The sequence below is a fragment of the Macaca nemestrina genome, chromosome 11 (genome assembly GCF_043159975.1).
Source record: "Macaca nemestrina isolate mMacNem1 chromosome 11, mMacNem.hap1, whole genome shotgun sequence".
NCBI lineage: Eukaryota > Metazoa > Chordata > Mammalia > Primates > Cercopithecidae > Macaca > Macaca nemestrina.
The window spans coordinates 17,448,064-17,472,821 of NC_092135.1; the positions used below are offsets into that span (position 1 = coordinate 17,448,064).

A 24,758-nucleotide genomic window follows, 5' to 3' on the forward strand; every position below is an offset into this window, starting at 1 on the left:
TTGTGTACAGAAATTCTTATTGGTTTATGGAAATAACATTTATTAGTGACTGGTTACATTGTTAAGCTATAGGATGTAGGTTATAGTGTCTGATGCGACATTAGGTTAATTTATAGCTACTTGTGGCATAAGCAAGCAGTTTCAGGAGATGAATACCTAGCTCAAGGGAGAAGTAGGATGTGATTGTTGTCTCCTTTTAATGTCCCTCTGGGTCTGACAGTTTAAAATAACCACATTCCTCAGATAAAAATAATTTTCTTTTCTCACTCTAAATGACAGAAATGGAGACTTCGGAAAGGAATTAAGTATAAGGAAAAGATCAAGAGACAGCAGGATGTTCAAGTTCATTGAACAAACATTGACTGGCAGCTAGAGAATAGTAGGCACTATTCTAGATGCTGAGGATAATAGTGAAGAACAAAACAGAACAAAATCCTTGCTCTTGTGGAACTTACATTTGAAATTACACAGTTGAAGATTTAGCCTTGGGTAAGACATAGACATAAGGACAAAAAAAGGAATGCCTGAGATGCTCAGGATGGTGCCACAGCACAGAAACACACTAGGGCCTATGTTACAGCAGTCCCGTGGAATTTCCCTTAAATAACCCAGGGAAAAGATATTAATGGAAGTTAAACTAGGTTTTGAGACTAGCTGAAGACAGTCTGCCAGAATTACTTTATCCGTTACAAGAATATCCACAGCTTGTCCTTTAACAGATGGTCTGGAAACAGGAGGTAATAATGGTAACTTACACAGTACTATCATTTACAATATTTTAATTCAGAAGCTCATATTTATAGAAGAAACTGAGGCACAGTAGAGAGTAGAATAATCCTCAAGATTATATAACAAATTGTAGTCAGATTAAGAATTGGTATCTAGCTTTCCTGACTCTTAAGATTCTGAGAGATATTTATAATGCTATTATTTTCTCAGACTATACATCAAATATTAGCATAAAGAATTCTTAGGCGTCTTACGGGCTGATACCCTAAAGAATGCTAATGAAATAAAAAAAGAGACTGGTGCTGGAATAATATGATTAATGTCTGCAACGAAATTTCCCCTAAGTAGTCATACCAAGTAGTTGGTTAAGGTTTTTTTTTTCTTTTTCTTGTACAATACGTCTCTGAATGATTTATTAGAGGTGTTTGATGTTTATAGTTTATTTGAAATTGATTCGATCAATTAAAATGCTCATTGGCATTGTTTTATTAGTCGCTAGAATATGCATTCAACTTCACTGAAACAAGACTTAAAAGGTAAGAGGTACACTAAATCGTGACTATAAGAGTAAGAGAACTTAATTTCTTCACACCATCTGGACAAGATGTTAAATTACAGAACCCTTTAGTCTTGTTTTTGTCTTCTAGATAGAAATCAGGATGCTGAACAAACCTCTCCCATGGAATAGTCAAAATATTTAAGGAACAATCTATATACAGTTTAATAATCGCCAACATTTGGCAGGGCGTGGTGGCTCGCGCCTATAATCCCAGCACTTCGGCCGCTCGAGGCGGGCGGATCGCTTAAAACCAGGAGTAGGAGACCAGCTTGGCCAACATGGCGAAACCCCGTCTCTACTGAAAAATATAAAAATTAGCCTGGCATTGGTGGCTTGCGCCTCTAGTCCCGGATACATTGGAAGCTGAGGCTGGAGAATCGCTTGACCCCGGGAAGCAGAGGTTGCAGTGAGCTGTGATTGTGCCACTGCACTCCAGCCTGGGTGGCAGAGTGAGACACTGTCTCAAAACAAACAAACAAAAAATTGCTAACATTTGTGAGGTTCTTATTATGTGCCACGAATGGATCTAAGCCCTTCTCATTTGTAAACTCATGCAATCCTGGCATATACACAAAAAACGAATGTGGCAGGTACTATCATCATGTCCATTTTGTAGATAAAGAAACCGAGGGCCAGAGAAGTTGAAGTAGCTTGCCCTAGGATGTAGTTTGTAACTCCTAGAGCTGAGATCTTGTTTATATACAAAAGGTTTCAAGAATCAAAAGCACTCTAAGCCACTTTGCGTTTCGGCTGTCGAGAAAGGGATATCCAAAGTTTCAGGTTCGCAGTTTGTGAAACAGAGCTGCCAGCTTTCGTTCTAAGGCAGGCGGAGGTTTGGCACTCCCTCGTCCAACGCTCTGCCCCAGACACCCACGGTCGCTTTCCTCTTCTTCCTCCACCTCGCCCTACTTCCCTTCTTCCTATCTTCGCTCTTTTTTCGCCTCGCCGCCGTGTATCCTCGCTCGCTGCGGAGCCCCTCGCATTACTTCCCTAGCCTCTGCCACGCCACACTGGATACGCGCCCACGCGCAGTCCGCCGTCGCGCCTCTATGACGTGTCGCCGCTTTCGGCCGGGGGTGGGGGGGGCGAGGCTGCGCGGAGGGCAAGCCGGGGGCGGGGCCGGGGCCAGAGCAGAACCCCGGGTCTCCGCGGCCATCGCTGACTGAGCTGTCCCTTCCCCTCACCCGCTCCACGCCCTCCTGGGCCGAGTGGAGTTGGGTGGTGTCAGCAGCCTCTCCCTGAGGGGCACCGCGGCTTCAGGAGCTGGGCCTCCAGTGCGGCGCGATGTCAGGCGCCGTGACAGCTCTGTGAGTCCGAGGCCGCGGCCGTGGCGCTGGGCGGCTGCGGGGCCTGGCCGGTCCGCTCATGGTGCCGCCACGACGCCATCGCGGGGCAGGAAGGCCAGGTAGGCAGGCAGGGAAGGGCCCCGACATCACCGGAGCCCAAACCGGGACGGAGTGCCCACCAACAGCACCACCTCCTGCCCTTGGTGGCAGCCGGAGCGCCTTGACCGAAACCGTGACGGTCTCCAGGGGCGGAGGGACGGGAGCTGACAGGGGCGCCCGAGCCCTGCGCCCACCCCTGGCAATTGAGGAAGCCGTGCGTGCGCCCTCGCCTCGGCTCGCCGGGGAGGCGTCACTGCCTTAACTGTCTTCCCCGCTCCAAAACAGGAGGAGGATTCCTTTTCCCAGCTGTTTCTTTTGAAATGACTGGATGTTTTCACAGAGGTGGGTGGAGGAGCGTGGAGAATCCTTTTCTTTTACCACTTGAGGATATTGGAGAGGTGCCTTCAAGATCCACAACAAATCACTTACTCTCGGATAACCAAATTCCACTCCAGGAGATCGGGGACAGAAAAGACACTTTTAGAAACAGTGTCTAGACGCTGTCTCCGGGGATGGATTCCTCTGGGTGGAGAGGTGAATGGAGTTCTGTGTTTGTGAAATTCAGAGAAGCTATTTTCTAGTAGTTAACTATTCTTAAATGTGCCGTCTGTTGTATATTACTCCCCCTCGCTGCCCGCCCGGTATCGCGTATCTCTCTAAGGATAATCTGAAGCGTACAGTGGAGACCATGAAAGTACTGAGAAAGGTGGCAAGTATGTTTAACACCTTTTGGTCCTTTTCTTTGATTTGCTTTCAGTTTGAAGGCGAAGAGTAAAAAACGATGTGATGAATGTTACCTTGAGTTACTGACGTTTTCATAGCATAATTTCATGGTTGTTTTTAGGGGTGCTGAGTTCTTCACCTTTAAGACTGAGATCTGCCAAGTTTTCCGGCATTGCTCTTGAGGATCTCAGAGAGGCTCTTAAGACCAGGTAGGTTCCACATGCTTATCCACTGTGTAACTTTCACACTGAACATTAGCTAACACATGTCAGATGTTTCTGTTATACTAATTTTCTGATTTTTAATGGTTATTTTTCTAAAATCATCTCTAATGTGATCTGTATTTTCTAAAAAAAACAGACTGCAAATGGTGTGTGTGTTTATCATGAACCGAATGAATTCCCAGAACAGTGGTTTCACTCAGCGCAGGCGAATGGCTCTTGGGATTGTTATTCTGCTGCTTGTTGATGTGATATGGGTTGCTTCCTCCGAACTTACTTCGGTACGTACCTGCGGTCCAGGAATGATGTTACATTACAGCCACGATGTTACTGTTAACCTGTAGTAACTCTAGCCATTACAATCTCCTGCTTTCTCAAAGCAGTATCTTAAATACTATGGAATTTTTAAAAAATATCGAATGATTGCCACTTGAAGTTAAAACTGAAAGGATGATCTTTTTTATTGTTTCATACAGTTTTCTTGCATCTTTTAGGGAGGGTTACTTAGAGAGACTGCATATTTTCTTATATTTGAAAGTGTTACTTTTGGCTTTTTTTCTAAATTCAAATTCTTTCTGTGAATATTATTTTCTAGTGAAATAACTATCAGGATGCAAAACAATGTCACCATTTACTAGAAAGTTCAGCGTGCTTTTGGACAAATGAGTAAAAATAATGAGTTTTCATGTGTAGGTCACTGTTATGCCCATGAGTGGTTGCATCCACATTTATGCTTGCTGACTCAAACCTTATTATGAGGTGCTTGGTATACCTCATAATTTTCCTTCAGTTAAGTTGTATCTTTACAATTTCCTTCAGTTAAATTTTATCTTTATTGATGACCTATTGGTAGTAATGTGGCATTTTGAATTTGCAAGCTAGTTTTTCTTTCTACTTGTATACTTTATTCTGCTTGGTTAATGATCCCTATAAAAAGCAACTTTTATTTTCAGAAGTCTGCATTTCAACTTCTATGTTGCAATTTTAAGGCGAATATACAGCAGGAAACTGGCATTTATAAAATGAATTTAACTTTCAAAAGCAGTTTAATACTCAGGTCTTCTCATATTGTAGCTAAGTAAATATTGACATTGGCATTGTATTCTATGAATATATAAGTTTTTTTTTTTGAGATGGAATCTTGCTCTGTTGCCCAGGCTGGAGTGCAATGGCGCGATCTCGGCTCACTGCAACCTCTGCCTCCTGGGTTCAAGCGATTCTCCTGCCCCAACCCCCTGAATAGCTGGGATTACAGGCGTGCCCCACCACGCCAGGCTAATTTTTGTATTTTTAGTAGAGACGGGGTTTCACCATGTTGGTCAGTCTGGTCTCGAACTCCTGACCTCGTGATCCGCCCGCCTTGGCCTCCCAAAGTGCTGGGATTACAGGTGTGAGCCACCGCACCCGGCCAAGTATATAAGTTTTTATACTTTTCGGAGTTAGTCTCTGGAATCTAATAGGCCATATATTTTTCGTTTTAGAACTCTTCTATAACTTTCTTTTAGATGAACATTTTGTACTTTTACCTCAAAGAAATGTCTTTGATATTGACAGGGAACTAAATCTATCTTTTAAATTTTATTTTCATTTAAAATAAATAGTTTGCTTTTATTTATCAGTTAATACAATTTAGGACCAAATAGCACCTGGTTAAGTTATAATTTAACCATATCTAAGCAAAGTAGAAAAGAAAAAATGTGTTGTTTGTGGTAATCATTTCACAATGTATACATATATCAAAACACCACGTTGTAAAAAGTACATATATTTGGTATTTGTCAGTTGTACTTTAATGAAACTGGAGAAAAAAACTCATCTTTATTGTTTTAAAGTAAAATATTTTAGTAAGAGGATATTTTATAATCTCATTATTCAAGAGTATATGTAATGTCTCTACTTCTTCAACCAGATATGCTCATTAAACTTTGGAGATAGGGCCGGGCGTGGTGGCTCATGACTGTAATCCCAACACTTAGGGAGGATGAGGTGGGTGGATCACCTGAGGTCAGGAGTTTGAGACCAGCCTGGTCAACATGGTAAAACCCAGTCTCTACTAAAAATACAAAACTTAGCTGGGTGTGGTGGTGGGTACCTGTAATCCCCGTTTCTCAGGAGGCTGAGGCAGGAGAATCGCTTGAACCTGGGAGGCAGAGGTTGCAGTGAGCCGAGATCACGCCATTGCACTCCAGCTTGGGCAACAAAAGTGAAACTCCTTCTCAAAAAAGAAAAAAGAAAGCAAACTTTGGAGATAAAGTGTGTATTTCAAAAATAAAATCAGTCTTTTTATTATGGATATTTTCTAACGTATACAAAGTAGAATATTATAATGAATCTCCTTGTGTTCATTACTTACCTTTAGCAGTTAACCAAATTTGCCAACCTTATCAACCTCCTCAAAACTTTTTTCCTGGAGCATTTTAAAGCATATTTTAAAGCATATGTCACATGTCATTTCAGCCACAATTTCTTTCCTATATACTTGAAACTGAAAAGGACTTTTAATTTTCTTAAACATAATCACTATGCCATTAACATAGTTAACAAAATTAACTGTAATTCCTTAAGATCATCTGACATCCAGTTCATGTTCAGTTTTCTCCAGTCCAGTTTTCTGCAGTGGTGTCAAGGACTTTTTTTTCCCGTTAAGTTTGTTAGGATCTAAACAAAGATCACGCGTTGCATTTGTGATATCTTTTAAGTCACTTTATTCCTTAACTGTATCTTCCCTCCTTTTTTTTTTTTTTTCATATCATTAATTTGTTGGAGAAACTGGGTCATTTTTCCTATTGGGTGTATCACACATTCTGGATTTAGCTGATTGTTTCCTTGGGGTATCATTTAACTTGTTATTTTTCTCTTTATTTCTTGTAAAGTGGTAGTTAGGTATAAAGTCGATTTAGGTTTAGTTTTCAGGAAAGAATACTTTGGGGTACTGAGTACTTCCTGTGACATTCCAGCATGAGATTAATGACTGCAAGTCTCAATTTAGATGATGCCATTTAAGTACTATAAAGTTCCTCATCACCTTTTAGGTAATAGTTGAATATCCACGTTTAAGTTGTCTAGATAAAGTATTTCATTAGGGGTTGCAAAATGGTGATTTTTTTTTTTTTTTTTTTTTTTGAGATGGAGTTTTGCTCTTGTCACCTAGGCTGGAGTGCAATGGTGCGATCTTGGCTCACTGCAACCTCTGCCTCCCAGGTTCAAGCAATTCTCCTGCCTCAGCCTTCTGAGTAGCTGGGATTATAGGCACCTGCCACCATGCCCAGCTAATTTTTGTATTTTTAGTAGAGACTGGGTTTCACCATGTTGGCCAGGCTGGTCTTGAACTCCTGACTTCAAGTGATCCACCCACCTTGGCTTCCCAAAGTGCTGGGATTATAGGTGTGAGCCACTGTGCCTGGCCAGAGCCATTGTTTCTTTTAGTATCAAATGGCGTGGACCACCGTTTACGTCCTAGAGTTGCACTTTCCTCCTGGATTGTCATTTTTTTCTATGCCTTTTTAGTGGCTATAACTAGGAATTTTCTTAGGATATAAAAAATTGTGAGTTTATATTCACGATACACTAAAAACAAACAAACAGAAAACACCAGTCTCCCTTGGGAAACGTCCATAACGTTGAAATTTGTCAGTTTCCTTTTGGTGCTCCCATGGTATCCTGAACCCCTCTCTTGTTACTTGGCACATTATGCTTATTGTCTTCATATATATGTCTCCTCTATTAGATGTTAAGCTCCCCAAGGGCAGGATAACTTCCCTTATTTCTCTCTTTTTTTTCTTTATGAAATAGGGTCTTGCTCTGTTGCCCAGGCTGGAGTGCAGTGCCTTGATCATGGCTCACTGCAGCCTCAACCTTTGTGAACTCAAGGGATCCTCCTGCTTCAGCCTCCTAAGTAGCTGGGACTACAGGCGCATGCCACCACGCCTGGCTAATTTTTCTATTTTGTTGCAGAGACAGAGTTTTGCCATGTTGCCCAGGCTGGTCTTGAAATTCTGGACGCAAGCACTCCGCCTGTCTTGGTCTCCCCAAGTGCTGGGATTATTGGCGTGAGCCACCACGCCTGGCCCTGTCTTATTTTTCTTTAGCTCCTAGTATAGGCACTGTTTCATAGTAGGTTTCAATGAATGTTAAACCAAACTTATTTTAGCAGGTTGTTGCTGCTTTGTTTGGTGATATCCTTTTGTATGCAAGGTAAATACAGTATTCAGAAATGAATCTAAAATATTTTTGTAATCCCTTTGACTTCTTCTTTCCAAGTGAACTTCTGAAGAGTTAAAAATCATGTAGTGACTTTATTTTGGAGACGAGTAATAAGGTTTAAGATCATCTCAAAGTTGTCTGTGTAACTTGTTCCTCTGCAGTATGTTTTTACCCAGTACAACAAACCATTCTTCAGCACCTTTGCAAAAACATCTATGTTTGTTTTGTACCTTTTGGGCTTTATTATTTGGAAGCCATGGAGACAACAGTGTACAAGAGGACTTCGCGGAAAGCATGCTGCTTTTGTAAGTTTTTAATTTTAAGTGTCTGTTGGGAAGGGGGTATATGTATGTTTTTTCAAAGTTTAAAGACGTATTAGTTTCTTTAAGGAGAGTCTTATTTTAAGTTGTTCAGTTAAGCGAGTGAAGATGATATAAGGAAACCTGCTCTCGTCCAGAATTTTAAATGTATTCTTCTAATCAAGTAGTATCAGAATATTTTGTGAGAACTCTTACTCCATGACGTTTTCTGAGTTGTTAAAAATTGTTGAATTAGTCCAAATCAATTAATGTGGCGATGAAGATGAAACTAAGGAATAAGAAGAATGTCAAGAGTCTTTGCAGATTGGATGAGTATCCTCTAATTGTTAGGTGGATTCTGGAAACAAAACAATTCAAAGTTTTATGTATTAAAATGAAAATCTCATATTTCCAGACATATTTTAGATGTTTGGCTAATCAAACTATATTCTTTGATTGAAGTAATATAACATGCTCATTCATAGTGTTGAAAGAAATATGAGTTTATATAATGATATATCTTCTTTATAGAAGTAGAAATTTTGAATTATTGAGAATGAAGAATTATAAAACTGTTTCTTATATTAATCCTTTTAAAAAATTCTTTATTATGTTAAAATATATATAATGTGAAATATACCATTTTAACTATTTTTAAATGTATACTAGTGGCATTAAGTGCATTTTCTTTGCTGTACAACCATCAGCTCCAGAATTTTTTATCATCCTAGACAGAAAGTCTGTACACAGACTTAAAAATAACCCCTATTTTCACGAGGTCAGGAGATCGAGACCATCCTGGCTGACACTGTGAAACCCCATCTCTACTAAAAACTACAAAAAACTAGCCGGGCGAGGTGGCGGGCGCCTGTAGTCCCAGCTACTCGGGAGGCTGAGGCAGGAGAATGGCGTGAACCCGGGAGGCGGAGCTTGCAGTGAGCTGAGATCCGGCCACTGCACTCCAGCCTGGGTGGCAGAGCGAGACTCCGTCTCAAAAAAAAAAAAAAAAAAAAAAAAATACCCCCTATTCATTCTTCCCTCCAAACCCTAGTAACCACTATATTATTTTCTGTCTCTATTAATCTTTTTCTTTCATGTGTATTATTTTTTGTGGGTCAAAATAGTATTGTTTGTTTCTTGTCTTATCTAATAAGTACATTCTTTTTAAAATTACTGATTTATTTTTAGAGACAGGGTCTCACTTTGTTGCCCAGGCTGGAGTGCAGTGGTTTAATCACAGTTTGCTATAACCTTGAACTCCTGGGGTCAAGCAATCCACTTGCCTCAGTCTCTCTAGCTGAGTACATAGCCATGCAATACCACACCCCACTCATTTTTGTATTTTTTGTAGAGACAGTGTCTCACTATGTTGCTCAGGCTGGTCTCAAAGTCTGGCCTCAGGCAGTCCACTGTCTTGGCCTCCCAAAGTGCTGGGGTTACAGGCCTGAGCCACTGCACCCTGCAGTCAGGGGCTTTCAATAATTATATTTTAAAGCTGGGCTTGGTGGCTCATACCTGTAATCCCAGCACATTGGAAGGCCAAGGCAGGCAGATCTCTTGAGCCTCAGGAGTTCAAGACCTGCCTGGGCCATAGTAGCTCATGCCTCTTATCCTAGCACTTTTGGAGGCTGAGGTGGGCGAATCATGAGGTCAGGAGATCGAGACCATCCTGGCCAACATGGTGAAACCCCATCTCTACTAAAAATACAAAAATTACCTGGGCATGGTGGCATGCTCCTGTAGTCACAGCTACTCAGGAGGCTGAGGCAGGAGAATTGCTTGGACTCGTGAGTCAGAGGTTGCAGTGAGCTGAGATCACGCCACTGCACTCCAGCCTGGTGACAGAGCGAAACTCCGTCTCTAAATAAATAAATAAATAAATAAAAAACATTAAATTTTTTTTTAAAATTTAGGTGAAGCCTGCAAATGTATACTCATGTGCACACACAAATTTCACTTACCAAAAATATAAGTACGTATTTCTTTACTTTGCAAAAGTAATACATATACATTGTAGCAATTATATATACATCATAATATCACATGTAGGGATAAATTGTATGTGTATTAGCATAGGTATATTGTTGAAAATTTAGAAAATACAGAGAAACAAGAAGAAGAAAAGAAATTCTGGCCGGGCGCGGTGGCTCAAGCCTGTAATCCCAGCACTTTGGGAGGCCGAGGCGGGCGGATCACAAGGTCAGGAGATCGAGACCACAGTGAAACCCCGTCTCTACTAAAAATACAAAAAAAAAAATTAGCCGGGCGCGGTGGCGGGCGCCTGTAGTCCTAGCTACTCAGGAGGCTGAGGCAGGAGAATGGCGTGAACCCAGGAGGCGGAGCTTGCAGTGAGCCGAGATCGCGCCACTGCACTCCAGCCTGGGCAACAGCGTGAGACTCCGTCTCAAAAAAAAAAAAAAAAAAAAAAAAAAAAGAAATTCTACCATTCAAGGAATAACCACTGATAATATTTTGACATATATCCTACCATTCTTTTCATGTGTGTATTTTTTATTTTTTACAAAAATGGAATTGGGCCTGGTGCGGTGGCTCATGCCTATTATTCCAGCACTTGAGGAAGCTGATGTGGGTGGATCATTTGTGGCCAGGAGTTTGAGACCGGCCTGGCTAACATGGTGAAACTCTGTCTCTACTAAAAATACAAAAAATTAGCCAGTAATGGCAGTGCATTCCTATAATCCCAGCTAGTTGGGAGGCTGAGGCACGAGAATTGCTTGAAGTCGGGAGGTGAAGGTTACAGCGAGCAGAGATTGCGCCACTGTACTCCTGTCTGGGTGACAGAGTGAGACTGTCTCAAAAAAAATAAAATAAAAATGAAAATGGAATTGTTTCTTTTTAAGGTTTATCCATGTTGTAGTGTTTCTGTACTTCATTCATTTTTTGTTGTTGTTCTTGAGACAGAATCTCACACTCTTGCCCAGGCTGGAGTGCAGTGGCGTGATCTCGGCTCACTGCAACCTCTGCCTCCTGGGTTCAAGTGATTCTCATGCCTCAGCCTCCTGAGTAGCTGGGATTACACGCGCCCACCACCATGCCCGGCTAATTTTTGTATTTGTATTAGAGACGGGGTTTCACCATGTTGGTCAGGCTGGTCTTGAACTCCTGACCTCAAGCAATCCACCCACCTCGGCCTCCCAGAGTGCTGGGACTACAGGCGTGAGCCACTGCATCCGGCCAAGTAATGTCATTTTTAAAGCTTTTAATTCTTATTGCTAAATTACCGTCTGTAATGGTTGCATTAATTCTTATCTCTGTTAGCAGTATATAATTAAACCCTTGTTAAACACTCATTAAATCTCATGATTGAACCCTTACCAACATCCCGACATTTGGCAACTTGACAGGTGAACAATGATGATAGCTTGTTTAATGTGCATGTTTTTGGTTACTTTCTCATATATTTTTTGGAAAGTAGAACTCTTGTGTTTGTTGTCTGCGTCTTATTTTTCTACAATGACTCCCTTTTTGTTATTGATCTTTTAGGGTTCTTTTACAGCATGGGGCTCTAGTGTTTGAATCTTATTCTATCACTTGCCAACTTTTGACCTTGTGCAAGTTTTTTAACCTCTTCAGACTTTCAGCAGAGATAATGATAGACTAGCTATGAATATGAAATGGAATCATATAGCATTAGCGCAGTGATTCTCAAAGTGTGGTCCAAACCTTGAAATTCATTCAGGGTTTTTTTCTTTTTTCTTTTTGAGACGGAATCTTGCTCTGTGGCCCAGATTGGAGTGCAGTGTCGTGATCTCGGCTCACTGCAACCTCTGCGTCCTAGTTCAAGCGATTCCCCTGCCTCAGCCTCTTGAGTAGCTGGGATTACAGGCACACGCCACTGTGCCCAGCTAATTTTTGCATTTTTTAGTAGAGATAGGGTTTCACCATGTTGGCCAGGCTGGTCTCAAACTCCTGACCTCAAGTGATCCACCCACCTCAGCCTCCCATAGAGCTGGGATTACAGGTGTGAGCCACCACGCTTGGCCTCATTCAGAGGTTTTTGAGGTCAAAACTAATTTCATCATAATACTGAGATACTGAGATGTTTCTTCCCTTTTTTTTTTTTTTTTTTTTTTGAGACGTAGTCTTGCCGCCCAGGCTGGAGTGCAGTGGCACGATCTTGGCTCACTGCAACCTCCACCTTCAGAGTTGAAGTCATTCTCCTGTCTCAGCCTCCTGAGTAGCTGAGATTACAGGCACGTGCCAACACCCTTAGCTAATATTTTTGTATTTTTAGTAGAGACAGGGTTTCACCATGTTGGTCAGGCTGGTCTTGAACTCCTGACCTCAGATGATCCACCAGCCTTGGCCTGTTACTTGCCTTTTTAACTAACCCATCCCTCCTTTCCCTACTTATCTGAAATATTATAGTAGTGTTGTGAAAAGGGCATAAGCTTTTGTTTTAGACTAACTTGGGTTTTAATCCTGACTGTCAGGATTAAAAATCTCTCAGCCTCAAATTTTTCATCCATAAAATGAAGATAATACCTACCTCACAATGGTGAATATGTGGCATTAGCTGCTATTATTGTTAGTAACAGTTATACTCTTGTAGGTTGATTCTGGATTTTTGCTTCTATTTATTTGAGTCATGTCTGACTAGTCCTACAGTGTAATATAAATTGAATTGGATTTTATACCTTGTTATCTGTATTTAGTTTGCAGATGCTGAAGGTTACTTTGCTGCTTGCACAACAGATACAACCATGAACAGTTCTTTGGTAAGTCCTTCTTTTTTTGTCAGGAATGGAGAGGTGGGGTTGAGCCATGGTAGGAAAAACTGAAACAGTTTTGATGTTAGCAAAGCTATGTTACAACATAGATATGGCTCAATATTGGGTGCCCATCATGAGGATTGTAATTTGGTACTTTTTTTCTCCTTAGGGATACCTGGGGCCTAGAGGTAAGCAATTTAGCTGCCTCTGAAGAGAGAGGGGAAGGGGAAACTGGTTCAGGAGTGAAAATAATAAAGGACAATCCTTTGTTACTAACCAACTTTTTTACTTCATGCACGTTATTATTATCATTTAGAAACACATATTTTTGACACTGAGACTATATAGGCAAATTGTTTGTTTGTGTATTCCACAAATTTTTTACAGTGACAAATATGTGTTAAACACTTGTTCTAGGCTCTGAAGATACAGCTTTGTTCTAGTGTGTGAGTGTGTGTGTATTTGCGAGGGGACAGGTAATAAGCAAGTAAAGTAATTGACGTAGTCACTTATTTTAAGCATTTATAATCTAGTTGGAGAGGTAGTATATAAAAATCTGTTTTTTTTAAGATGATCACTCAGGCACCTCTTCTTTTATTTTTTATTTTTAGATTTCTTTTTAGAGACAGGGTCTTGCTCCGTTGCCTGGGATGGAGTACAGTGGCAGTGTTATGGCTCATTGTTAACTTTGAACTGCTGGGTTTAAACAATCCCCTTGTCTCAGCCTCCTAAATACAAGCATACTCCACCACTAGCTTTTGATTTTTATTTTTTAGAAACATGGTCGTGCTGTGTTGCTCAGGGTGGCATCTCTGTAAAATGTATTTTTAATGATACTTGTTTTCTTTCCAAACATGGCATTTTATCTGAGAAAAATTGTAATTACTCTAAAATTTAATAGCAATTTGTGAAGCACTGGCTTGGTGACCTTACTCCCAGCACAGTTTTCTTGTTTGCCTCTCTGTTTTTTAGTGTAGGCTACAGTGGCATGCAGAGTAGGTTAATAGGTACTATGAAGAATTTTTTTTTTTCCTGGGATTTTAAGCATCAATAACATAATTTAGTATCATTTGTCTCTATCAGTACAGAAGACAGAGTTGAGATGACAGCCTGTTCTTCTGACTACTCTTGTACTAATTCTTGCTATTATCTGTAAGATGGATATGTCAAATTGCTCTAGGCCAGATGCTATAGTGAAAACTTCAGTATAACAAAGAGATTATGTCTATTTCCAAACCTACTGTCCCTTCATTTACTGAATATATACATTTTTTTATTGGTAGAGCTCTATACCAGGAGTTAAAAGAGAAATCAAAGAAATAAAAAGAATTCTGTTAATTTTGAACAATTAGCCTAGTTGGAGATTTGTACCTTAAATATAGATCATCTGAAGAACATTTGTAAAAACAGTTGAGAAATTTATAACTACCTGAAAATATGGACCTTTGGAGCATGGTTAGACAAACCTGGCTTTAATTCTTTTGTCTACTACCTGATTACTTTATATCTCAGCTTTATTCTCTAAAATTATTAATATTATTATTATTGTTTTGAGATGGAGTCTCGCTCTGTCACCCAGGCTGGAGTGCAGTGGCAGAATCTCAGCTCACTGCAGTCTCCGCCTCCTGGTTTCAAGCTATTCTCCTGCCTCCACCTCATGAGTAGCTGGGATTACAGGCACACACCACCATGCTCAGCTAATTTTTGTATTTTAGTAGAGATGGGGTTTCACCATGTTGGCCAGGCTGCTCTCGAACTCCTGACCTCAAGTGATCTGCCCGCCTCAGCCTCCCGAAGTTCTGAGATTACAGGCATGAACCACTGCACCGGCCATATTCTATAAAATTATTGTGAGGACTAAAGAGAAATATATGTTTAACTGCTCTAGAGTTGGTACTCAATACATAGTAAGAATTGGTAAGTAGTAGCTATTTTGTGTAAAGGTCTTCAAGAATTTTAGTTAATATAAGAGGAGACAATTTAGTAAATATTAAATACATACTATATACCTGGTTATCAGTTTGTTATCTGCCTTCCCTGTTAGACTGAATGATCACTGAGGAAGAGACTGCTTTTATTTACCCTTATTTCCCCAGGATGTAGAACAGCATCTGACATAGTAGGAGCTCAATAAGCATTTGTTAAATGAATGAAAAGGAATGAGACATAATCTGTTAGCTGAGATAGAATCTGTTAGCTAAGAAAGAGATATGTTTTTATGACATTTAAATATTAGATATCATAATATGCCAATGCTGTTATATTACGTTTCTAAACTGTAAACTGGATTCTTTTCTGTCATTGTACCTGTATGGATCTGTTGAGTTTCCTTTTTTAAGTCTTGAAAATTGCTGTTTAAACTTGGTGGTGAACAACCATGTTTTAGATGGTATTTGTGTTTACGTACCATCCATTTAAATTTTAACCAGTATATTAGCTTTTATATTTGTTGTTTATTTTTTTTTCTGTTATATTCCAGAGTGAACCTCTGTATGTTCCTGTGAAATTCCATGATCTTCCAAGTGAAAAACCTGAGAGCACAAACATTGATACTGAAAAAAGTAAGCAAAACTTAGAAATGGGTAGAAAGTTTAGCTTTATCCAAGCCACTTCAGAACTTAGTGATGATGTGGGTTGACTGAAACACCCAGCAATTCTGCTCCATGTGGTGTCGTCTCAGCCTAAAGTCTTCTAGAAGTTTGACTGGATTGTGAATCTAATATAGTATAATCATTTTTGTATTATTTCAACTGGAAATAATTTCTAAATACCAGAGATCTCTATGGTTTCATCATATATATGTATACACACATATACACACACGCATCACACGCATATACATATATATATATACTTTTTTAAACAAATAATATCCTCTTAAATATGCCCTCAAAGAGCCTAATAGCAAATTATAAGAATTTTGCTGCTTCTGTGAATTTAGTGAAGAATGCCACCTTTAACATAAGGTGCAGTATTTATCCTTAATTTCCCTTGCAAGGAATGGACCTATAGAGAATTGTTCTGTGTGCTTGCCCAGGAAACGAATTCTCATAAATTGGATATGCATGAGGAAAAATCCAAATAAAGTTTTACTAGAAATACTAAAATAGTAATCAACTAAAATCCTGAAATAGGCAGTTGTGTATCTACAGTACACAATTGCAGAAACCTTGTTCGAATATTGGTTTCATTTTAAACCTTTTACAACATTTTTGTAGATGAAAACATTTTTCCTTTCAGCTCTTTTAAGTGAACAAAGTTGTCTCAGGTAATGATATACCTCTGGTTTACTTTGACTGTCTTACTCTGATCATAGATGAACTTATACGTTTATCAGTAAATTAAAACTTGTGACTTTTGTTGGAGAAGAATTATTTAAATATTTCGTATTGTGCTTTTCCTTTTAAGCCCCCAAGAAGTCTCGTGTAAGGTTCAGTAATATCATGGAGATTCGACAGCTTCCGTCAAGCCATGCATTGGAAGCAAAGTTGTCTCGAATGTCATATCCTGTGAAAGAACAAGAATCCATACTGAAAACTGTGGGGAAACTTACTGCAACTCAAGTAGCAAAAATTAGCTTTTTTTTTTGCTTTGTGGTAGGTCTTTTTATGATATGTTTGCATATGATATTTGAAACTTGAATTTTAAGACAGTATATATACCAACAATATAGGATGGAAGTGTGAGACAATTAGGTTGTTTAATCATGACTTTAAACTCTGCTGTTTGAGACCTGTAGGAAGTTAGGGTATCAAAATTAGTAAATGCTTGATATACCTCAAAGAGTTAGCATTCAATAAGTCCTATAACACTTCAGCTATTTATATATATGCACAAACTTTTGAACACGCACAGTTTGGGAAGTTCTTCAGAATTTAGCATTGCCTCATGGTCAAAATTATGAATAGAGTTATTTTCCACTGTAATATATGTATATACAAAGGTTAGTAAATATCCAGATAAGAGTTTACTGTATGCATTGATTTTTTTCAAATAAGTGTTTTGCAGTTTTATATTCATATAAATGAGGTTAAGTATTATTTTGTCAAGTACTCAGTATATTTCTACAGAATTTCTGGTTGTATTATTTATAGTTTCTTACTTTTTAAAGATAGAAACTGAAAAATGCGCTTAAGATTTCACATAGAATAATGATGGAGTAAATAAAGTATTGTTATTTTGGGCTAAGCTGGGATTAGAGACTTGTCTGAGTTAGTGAGAACTCTAACATGTAGAATTTAAAAAATGAATTTCTGTGCTATTTTATGTATACATCATTGGAAGTAGCCTAATCCAAGGTTTTTTAATATGAGCCTTTAAGATTCAAATTTATACCGAGCATCTTAAAACCCTAAATAATGAAATGCTAATGTCAATGTTATTAGCCTGATTATAAAATTTTTTTAATGTCATGATTTTGCCTTTCATACTCAAATAGCCCATTTTTCTCCATTCCCTGGCTCTACTAATAACACTACTCTTTATAGCAGATTTAAAGGTATGTGCAGATAATAGCCTTTTTAAGAATTAATTTTTGGGCCGGGCGCGGTGGCTCACGCCTGTAATCCCAGCACTTTGGGAGGCCAAGACGGGCGAATCACGAGGTCAGGAGATCGAGACCATCCTGGCTAACACGGTGAAACCCCGTCTCTACTAAAAAATACAAAAAAAAAACTAGCCGGGCGAGGTGGCGGGCGCCTATAGTCCCAGCTACTCGGGAGGCTGAGGCAGGAGAATGGCGTGAACCCGGGAGGCGGAGCTTGCAGTGAGCTGAGATCCGGCCACCGCACTCCAGCCTGGGTGACAGAGCGAGACTCCGTCTCAAAAAAAAAAAAAAAAAAAAAAAGAATTAATTTTTGAAATTATAATAAAGTATACATAAAATACACCATTTTGATCATTTTTTCTTTTTTTTTAAACGGAATTTTGCTCTTGTTGCCCAGGCTGGGGTGCAATGGCGCGATCTCGGCTCACCACAACCTCTGCCTCCTGGGTTCAAGCAATTCTCCTGCCTCACCGCCCCGAGTAGCTGGGATTACAGGCATGCGCCACTACAGCCAGCTAATTTTGTGTTTTTAGTAGAGACGGGGTTTCTCCATGTTGGTCAGGCTGGTCTCAAACTCCCGACCTCAGGTAATGTCCCCTGCCTCAGCCTCCTGAAGTGTTGGGATTACAGGCATAAGCCACCGCTCCCGGCCCTGATCATTTTTAAGTGTACGGTTAGTGGCATAAAGTACATTCACATTGTTGTGCAACCATCACCCATCCATCCACAGAATTTTTTCATCTTATAAAACTGAAACTATCCATTAAACAATAACTCTTCTTTCCCACCACCCACAGCCCCTGGCGACCTCTATTCTGTTTCTGTTTCTATGGATTTGACTACTCATAAGTACCTCATGTTGAGTGGAATCATACAGCATTTGTCTTTTTGAGACTGGTTTATTTCATTTAGCATAATGTCCTCCGGGTTCATCCAGGTTGTAACTTGTGTCAGAATTTCCTTTCTTTTGAAGGCAGAATAATATTTCATTGTACAGATATACCATCTTTTGTTTATTCATTATTCTGTCAGTAGATGCTTGGGTCACTTAGACCATAAATTGTCTTTGAAAAATAGCAACTTAAAATACATTATGAAAGCAGAAAGCTAACAGATAGTTTCAGTTTTATAAGATGAAAAAATCTGGCCAGGTACGGCGGCTCATGTCCATAATCCCAGCACTTTAGGAGGCTGAGGTGGGGAATCACGAGGTGAAGAGATCGAGACCATCCTGGCCAACATGGTGAAACCCCGTCTCTACTAAAAATACAAAAATTAGCTGGGCGTGGTGGTGCACGCCTGTAGTCTCAGCTACTCAGGAGGCTGAGGCAGGAGAATCGCTTGAACCCAGGAGGCAGAGGTTGCAGTGAGCTGAGATTGCACCACTGCACTCCAGCCTGGGTGACTGAGCGAGACTGTCTCAAAAAAAAAGAGAAAAAAATCCTGTGGATGGATGGGGTGATGGTTGCACAACAATGTGAATGCACTTTATGCCACTAACTATACACTTAAAAATGATCCAAATGGTATATTTTATGTATATTATAATTTCAAAAAATAATTTTAAAAAATGCTATTATCTGCACATACCTTTAAATCTGCTATAAAGGCTAGTGTTGTTACATAACAATTTACGTAAAACATTTCTCTCAGAGTTTTAAGTTAGGAAAAAGTTTGCTTTTTCCAAGGAAGGGAGATAGTTCCTTTTAACAGACAATGAGCTATGTAACTCAGGTTTTCCTATTGCCTCCCTGCCTTTTTGCCTACAGATGAGTTGTATGCTCGCCTGAAGTAGCTTTCTTCCTTTAAACTGAAGTCTCTGATATAATCATCACGTTCCACAGCCAGCTCCCACTGCATTACCCATTTAATCTGGCTCTGATCTTTTTACTCTTGTTTTAATTTTCACCATATACAATTGGTCCTTGAACAACATGGGTCTGTATTGCGCAGGTATGCTTACACACAGATTTTCATCTATCTCTGCCACACCTAAAACAGCAAGACCAGTCCCTTCTCTTTCCCAGGCTTCTTATGCAACATGAAAATGACAAGGATGACGACCTTTATATGATGATTCATTTCCACTTAATGGGTAGTAAATATATTCTTTCTTATGATTTTCTTAACAGCATTTCTTTTCTCTAGCTTTCTTTATTATAAGCATATAGTATACACTACATATAACATACAAAATATCTGTTAATCATTACTTATGTTATTGGTAGGGTTTCCAGTCACCAGTAGTCTATCAGTAGCTACATTTTAGGGGAGTCAAAAGTTATAGCAGATTTTTTTTATTGCCTGAGGGTTGGTCCCCCAATCCCCATGTTGTTCAAGGGTCAACTATAGAAGCTTTTATTACACATCTCCTTTGAAAACTGGGTAGCATATAATTAATACATTTTAGTCCTGCCTTACACTCATTTAAAACAAGCAGAGACCCCAACTAATAAAATAACGTGAATATATGAGACTTTAAACTATTTTTATTACATATGTAATTATCATACTGCAAATTCCAAAGATTTTCTTTTGATTTACCTAGCAGAATATTATTAATCAAGTTATCACTAAAATGAAGGCATTCCTTTGGGAAGTCAGAGGAATATAGTCCAGACATACAGTTTGTCCTCCAAATCCTTGAGTTCTGCCTCCTTGGATCCAACCAACTTCAGATCAAAAATAGTGAAGGTGAAAAAATAAAAGAACAGCAATATAACAATAAAAATAATAGAGATTAAAAAACAATAGCACAACAACTATTTACGTTGTCTTAGGTACGAGTAATCTAGAGATGATTTAAAGTATATGGGAGGATGTGTGTAGATTGTATCCAAATGCTATGCCATTTTATGTAAGGGATTTGAGCATCTTTGGATTTTGATACCTTTGGGGTTGGGGTCCTGGACCCAATCCCCTGCAGATACTGAGAGAAAACTTACCTTTTTAGAAATCTAGCTTAATAGAATGATAAGCTTTAGGTAAGGTTAAGAGCAGTGCTATTCAATAGAAATATAACATGAGCCTCAAATGTAGGCCACAAACATAGTTTTAAATTATCTAGTAGATGCATTTAAAAAAGGAAAAGGAAACAGATGTTATCAATTTCAGTATTATATTTGTATTTAACCCACTATATGTAAAAATATTATTTCAACATGTTATTGATGTAAAAATTATTGATGAGATAGTTTACATTCTTTTTTGTACTAAAATCTTCTAAACCCAGTATGCATTATACTTAAAGCACTTTTCAGTTCAGACCAGCCAATTTCAATTGCTCAGTAGCCATGAGTGGCTAGTGTCTAATGTACTGGACAGTGTAGATTAAAAGGAGTTAATGATTACTGTATTTGCCAATCTTCTTTGAATATCTTTTGTCTTACTAGGTTTTTTTTTTTCTGTAAAATATAATTTAGGTGATACTGGCTTTATCAAGAATATCTCTTACTACATATCCAAAGTAAATGAAATCAGTATCTCATAGAGATGTCTGCACCTCCATGTTTATTTTACAGTATTCATCATAGACAAGATATGGGAATAACCTGAGTGTCTATCGATGGATGAATATATATAGTACATTTTCATGGCTGAACATAATGTAATATTATTCAGCTGTAAAAAGAAGGAAATCCTGCCATTTGCAACAACATGGACAAACCTGGAAGACATTATGCTAAATAAAATAAGCTAGGCATAGAATGTCAAATACTCACAAATATGATCTCACTTATGTATGTAGAATCTAAAATAGAAGCAAAGAGTAGAATGGTGGTTGCCAGAGAGTAGAATGGTAGGGAAATGGGGGTGTGTTGGTCAAAGAGTACATAATTTCAATTATAAGATAAATAAGTTTTGGGAACTAATGTGTATGGAGACTTCAGATAACAGTACTATATTCTTGTAATTTGATAAGAGCAGATTCTTCAGTGTGTTCATCACATATACACACAGAAAAATGGTAACTATGGGTGATGATGGATGTGCTAATTTGACTATGGTAATCAGTAGACAATGTTATGTGTATATTAAATCATGTTATATACCTTGAACATACACAATATTTTGTCAAATATTAATGTTTTATGACAATTTATAAATGAATTACTACTAATGAAATTATGAAATGTATTATTTGCTATAATTATTCATAAATCGTTGTCCTCAACTCTGAAATAATGAAGGCAGATGTTGTATGGACAATTTTTATTGGAGGATGGTTGAGATGGGTCTTCTTTTGTGATGAGGGTGCCGTGGAAACAATAGCCAGAGAATGGTGTTTGGTGAGAGGTAGAGAATGGAAAGGTTATTCTGGAAAGAGTTCACAGCTAATGAAGGATTCTTATGACCTTTGAATGCTTCTTATCTAAGTGATCTGTTTTTATTTATTTACCTTGAATTAGCATGGACCAGTGAGGTTGTTTGGAAAATAAGGACAATATTTAAGTATAAAAATAGTAAGAGAAGTGGGTCAAGAAAGCTAATAATCACTCTGTGAGCATTATCTGTTCATGGAGAAAATCTTTGACAGATAAGATTAAGGGTTGAGTCTTCTTTTCTAGCACTTCGTCTGCACGCAGATTGTGGCTTCTCTTGCCATATATGTTTGATATTGCCCATCAGTTGTTACCTCGTTTTATCTAGATAGGCATGTGAAATTATCTAGGAAATCAAAGGATTGCAGATGGAATCAGAACCACGTTGCCATAATTTCATTCTGGCTTTAGCCTTGAGTACAGTATAGACTGAATGGAGACTACTAGGCTGTCAGCCATCTGCTGCCTTCTGATAGTGCTCTACAATCATGTGTCTCTACTGCTTCTTTGCAGTGTGAATACTAGTGTAATACTACTCAGCCATAGGCTCTGAGAGAGTTAGAGAGATGTTCCTGTCTTTATAGAGATAAGTCATTTAGTGGGATAGCTCTTCGAGTCAACCAGTGTAAGTAGCAGAGACACCAAAAACAATTAGTCTAGCCGTTAGTTTACTTTGCTTGACCCAGCAATCCACCTCTTAGTATATGCTTTGGTGACACTCATGTACTTATGTACCAGGTGGCAGGCATGTGCTAGAATTAAGATATTCATAGTCGCATTGTTTCAGATAGTAAAAAAAGTGTTATCCACAAAAAATGGATGAATTATCAGTGAAAATTACTGAACTTTGGACACACAGACATCCTGCCAGCCTTCATCAAAAAAAGTATTATTTCCTTTTTTTTTTTTTTTTGAGACGGAGGGTCTTGCTCTGTCGCCCAGGCTGGTGTGCGGTGGCACGATCTTGGCTTACTGCAAGCTCCGCCTCCTGGGTTCACACATTCTCCTGCCTCAGCCTCCCGAGTAGCTGGGACTACAGGCGCCCACCACCGCGCCTGGCTAATTTTTGTATTTTTAGTAGAGACAGGGTTTCACCGTTGTTAGCCAGGATGGTCTCGACCTCCTGACCTTGTGATCCGCCCGTCTTGGCCTCCCAAAGTGCTGGGATTACAGGCGTGAGCCACTGCGCCCGGCCAAAAGTATTATTTCTTATTCTCCATCCTAACCTAGATAAGTGGAAGAAAAGAAAGAATTTTTGTGAAAAAGTCCTGATAGCTGGAAAGCTTCCTTCACTGTATCCAAAGTTATGAGAACTCTTTGGGTTGTGTCTCCAAACTGAGATTCAGAAAAACAATCACAATTAACCAGTAAATTAACAATTTTCATAGGACATGTCTAAATTTCCAAAGTGAATATAGCCTTTTATTTTTCAATCCAGCTAGCTAGCTAAGACCATCCATATCCACGCACATCATCTGGTTTAATAGATTTCTCGTTATGCTGTATTCATCTGTACACATTCTAATGTTGGAGAATTTTCCCAAATTTAAATATGATTTAGATAAACTTCACAGAGTGTCAGCAGTACTTAGATAAAGCAATTTTTTTTTTTTTTTTTTTCCTGAGACAAGGTCTCTCTGTCACCTAGGCTGCCTCAGGCTAGGTGATGACACACCTAGGCATGACTGCCTCACTGCAGCCTCAACTTCCCAGGCTCAAGTAATCCTCCCACCTCAGCCTCCCGTGTAGCTGGGATTACAGGTGTATACTACCACGCCTGGCTTATTTTTGTATCTTTTTTTGTAGAAATGGGGTTTCACTGTGTTGCCCAGGCTGGTCTTTCTGGGCTCAAGCAATCCACCCACCTTAGCCTCCCAAAATGCTAGGATTACAGGCATGAGCCACTATGCCCAGCCTAGATAAAGCAAATTTTTAAATTGATTTGATACTTGATTTTACTCTCATTAAAAAAAAGAAAAGAAAAACCTGAATGCTAATTGTTAACCAACTATTGTTAAATTTTAAGGGAAACTGGGTAGCGGGGTCTTAGGTCTGATTATAAATGTTTGTCTTTTTTGGGAGCCTGTGATTTTTTCAATACAAAGCAGCTTTTAAAACATCTTGTGAGAACAGTGTTTAGGAGGAGAACAAAAGAGGGAATTCTGAATTGTAATGACAGATGTAAACATGTCTTTCATTAGGGTTCACTTTGGTTTTCTTTTCCTTTAGTGGTTTTTGGCAAATTTGTCATATCAAGAAGCACTTTCAGACACACAAGTTGCTATAGTTAATATTTTATCTTCAACTTCTGGTAAGAAATTTGTCTTTAAAACTCTGCATTATAAATCAGTGTATATATTTCTGGTGTATATGTGTGTACATATACAGCATTTTTATCTCGTTATAGCTTCTTATATTAGTTCTAATATACATTAGTCTATTATAACTGCCTTTTAATCTGTATATAGTCAGGTGCCGCATATGATGTTTCAGTCTACAACAGACTGTATATACAATGGTGGTCCTATAAGATTATAATACTATATTTTTACTGTACCTTTTCTATGTTTAAATATGTTTGGATACACAAATACTTACCGCTGTGTTACAATTGCCTAGAGTATTCAATACAGTAACATGCTATACAATTTGGTAGCCTATAAGCAATAGGCTATAGCATATCGCGTAGCTGTGTAGTAGGCTATACCATTTAGGTTTGTGTAAGTGTGCTCTATGATGGTGGCACAAGGATGACATTGCTGAATGACATGCATTTTCTCTGTATTTATCCCTGTTGTTAAGCATGACTGTAGTTTCATGCCTTAGCCTGTGCTATTTATGTTCCTTCAAATAATTTACAATTTTTTAAAATATAACAATATATTACAGTTTTATAGGCTGGCCTTTTGTATTGTAGTTGCCTTTCCCTTCATACATACTTTTCCGAGATCTTTTTCTAGACCCTTTGGCTAAAATGTAATTGCTTATTTCAGAACTATAATTTGCCCTATGATAGGTGTTTTATTTTTAAGATTGAA

General features: G+C 38.8%; 1 protein-coding gene across 15 annotated transcripts in view; it reads left to right on the forward strand.

The window, feature by feature from the left end:
* The window catches only part of LOC105492526 (solute carrier family 35 member F5), a 142,013-nt gene that overhangs the window by 84,284 nt on the left and 32,971 nt on the right, over nucleotides 1-24,758 (forward strand). For 4 of the 15 annotated variants that reach the window (XM_071072636.1, XM_071072637.1, XM_011759717.3 and 1 more), the window contains exons 1-8: nucleotides 3,038-3,386; nucleotides 3,518-3,605; nucleotides 3,757-3,898; nucleotides 7,982-8,125; nucleotides 12,796-12,858; nucleotides 15,332-15,413; nucleotides 16,261-16,448; nucleotides 23,950-24,031. In XM_071072636.1, coding sequence (XP_070928737.1) covers nucleotides 3,272-3,386; nucleotides 3,518-3,605; nucleotides 3,757-3,898; nucleotides 7,982-8,125; nucleotides 12,796-12,858; nucleotides 15,332-15,413; nucleotides 16,261-16,448; nucleotides 23,950-24,031 — 904 coding nt within the window. In that variant the 5' untranslated portion in view covers nucleotides 3,038-3,271. The other 11 variants (XM_071072635.1, XM_011759719.3, XM_011759722.2 and 8 more) reach the window with 10 other exon arrangements.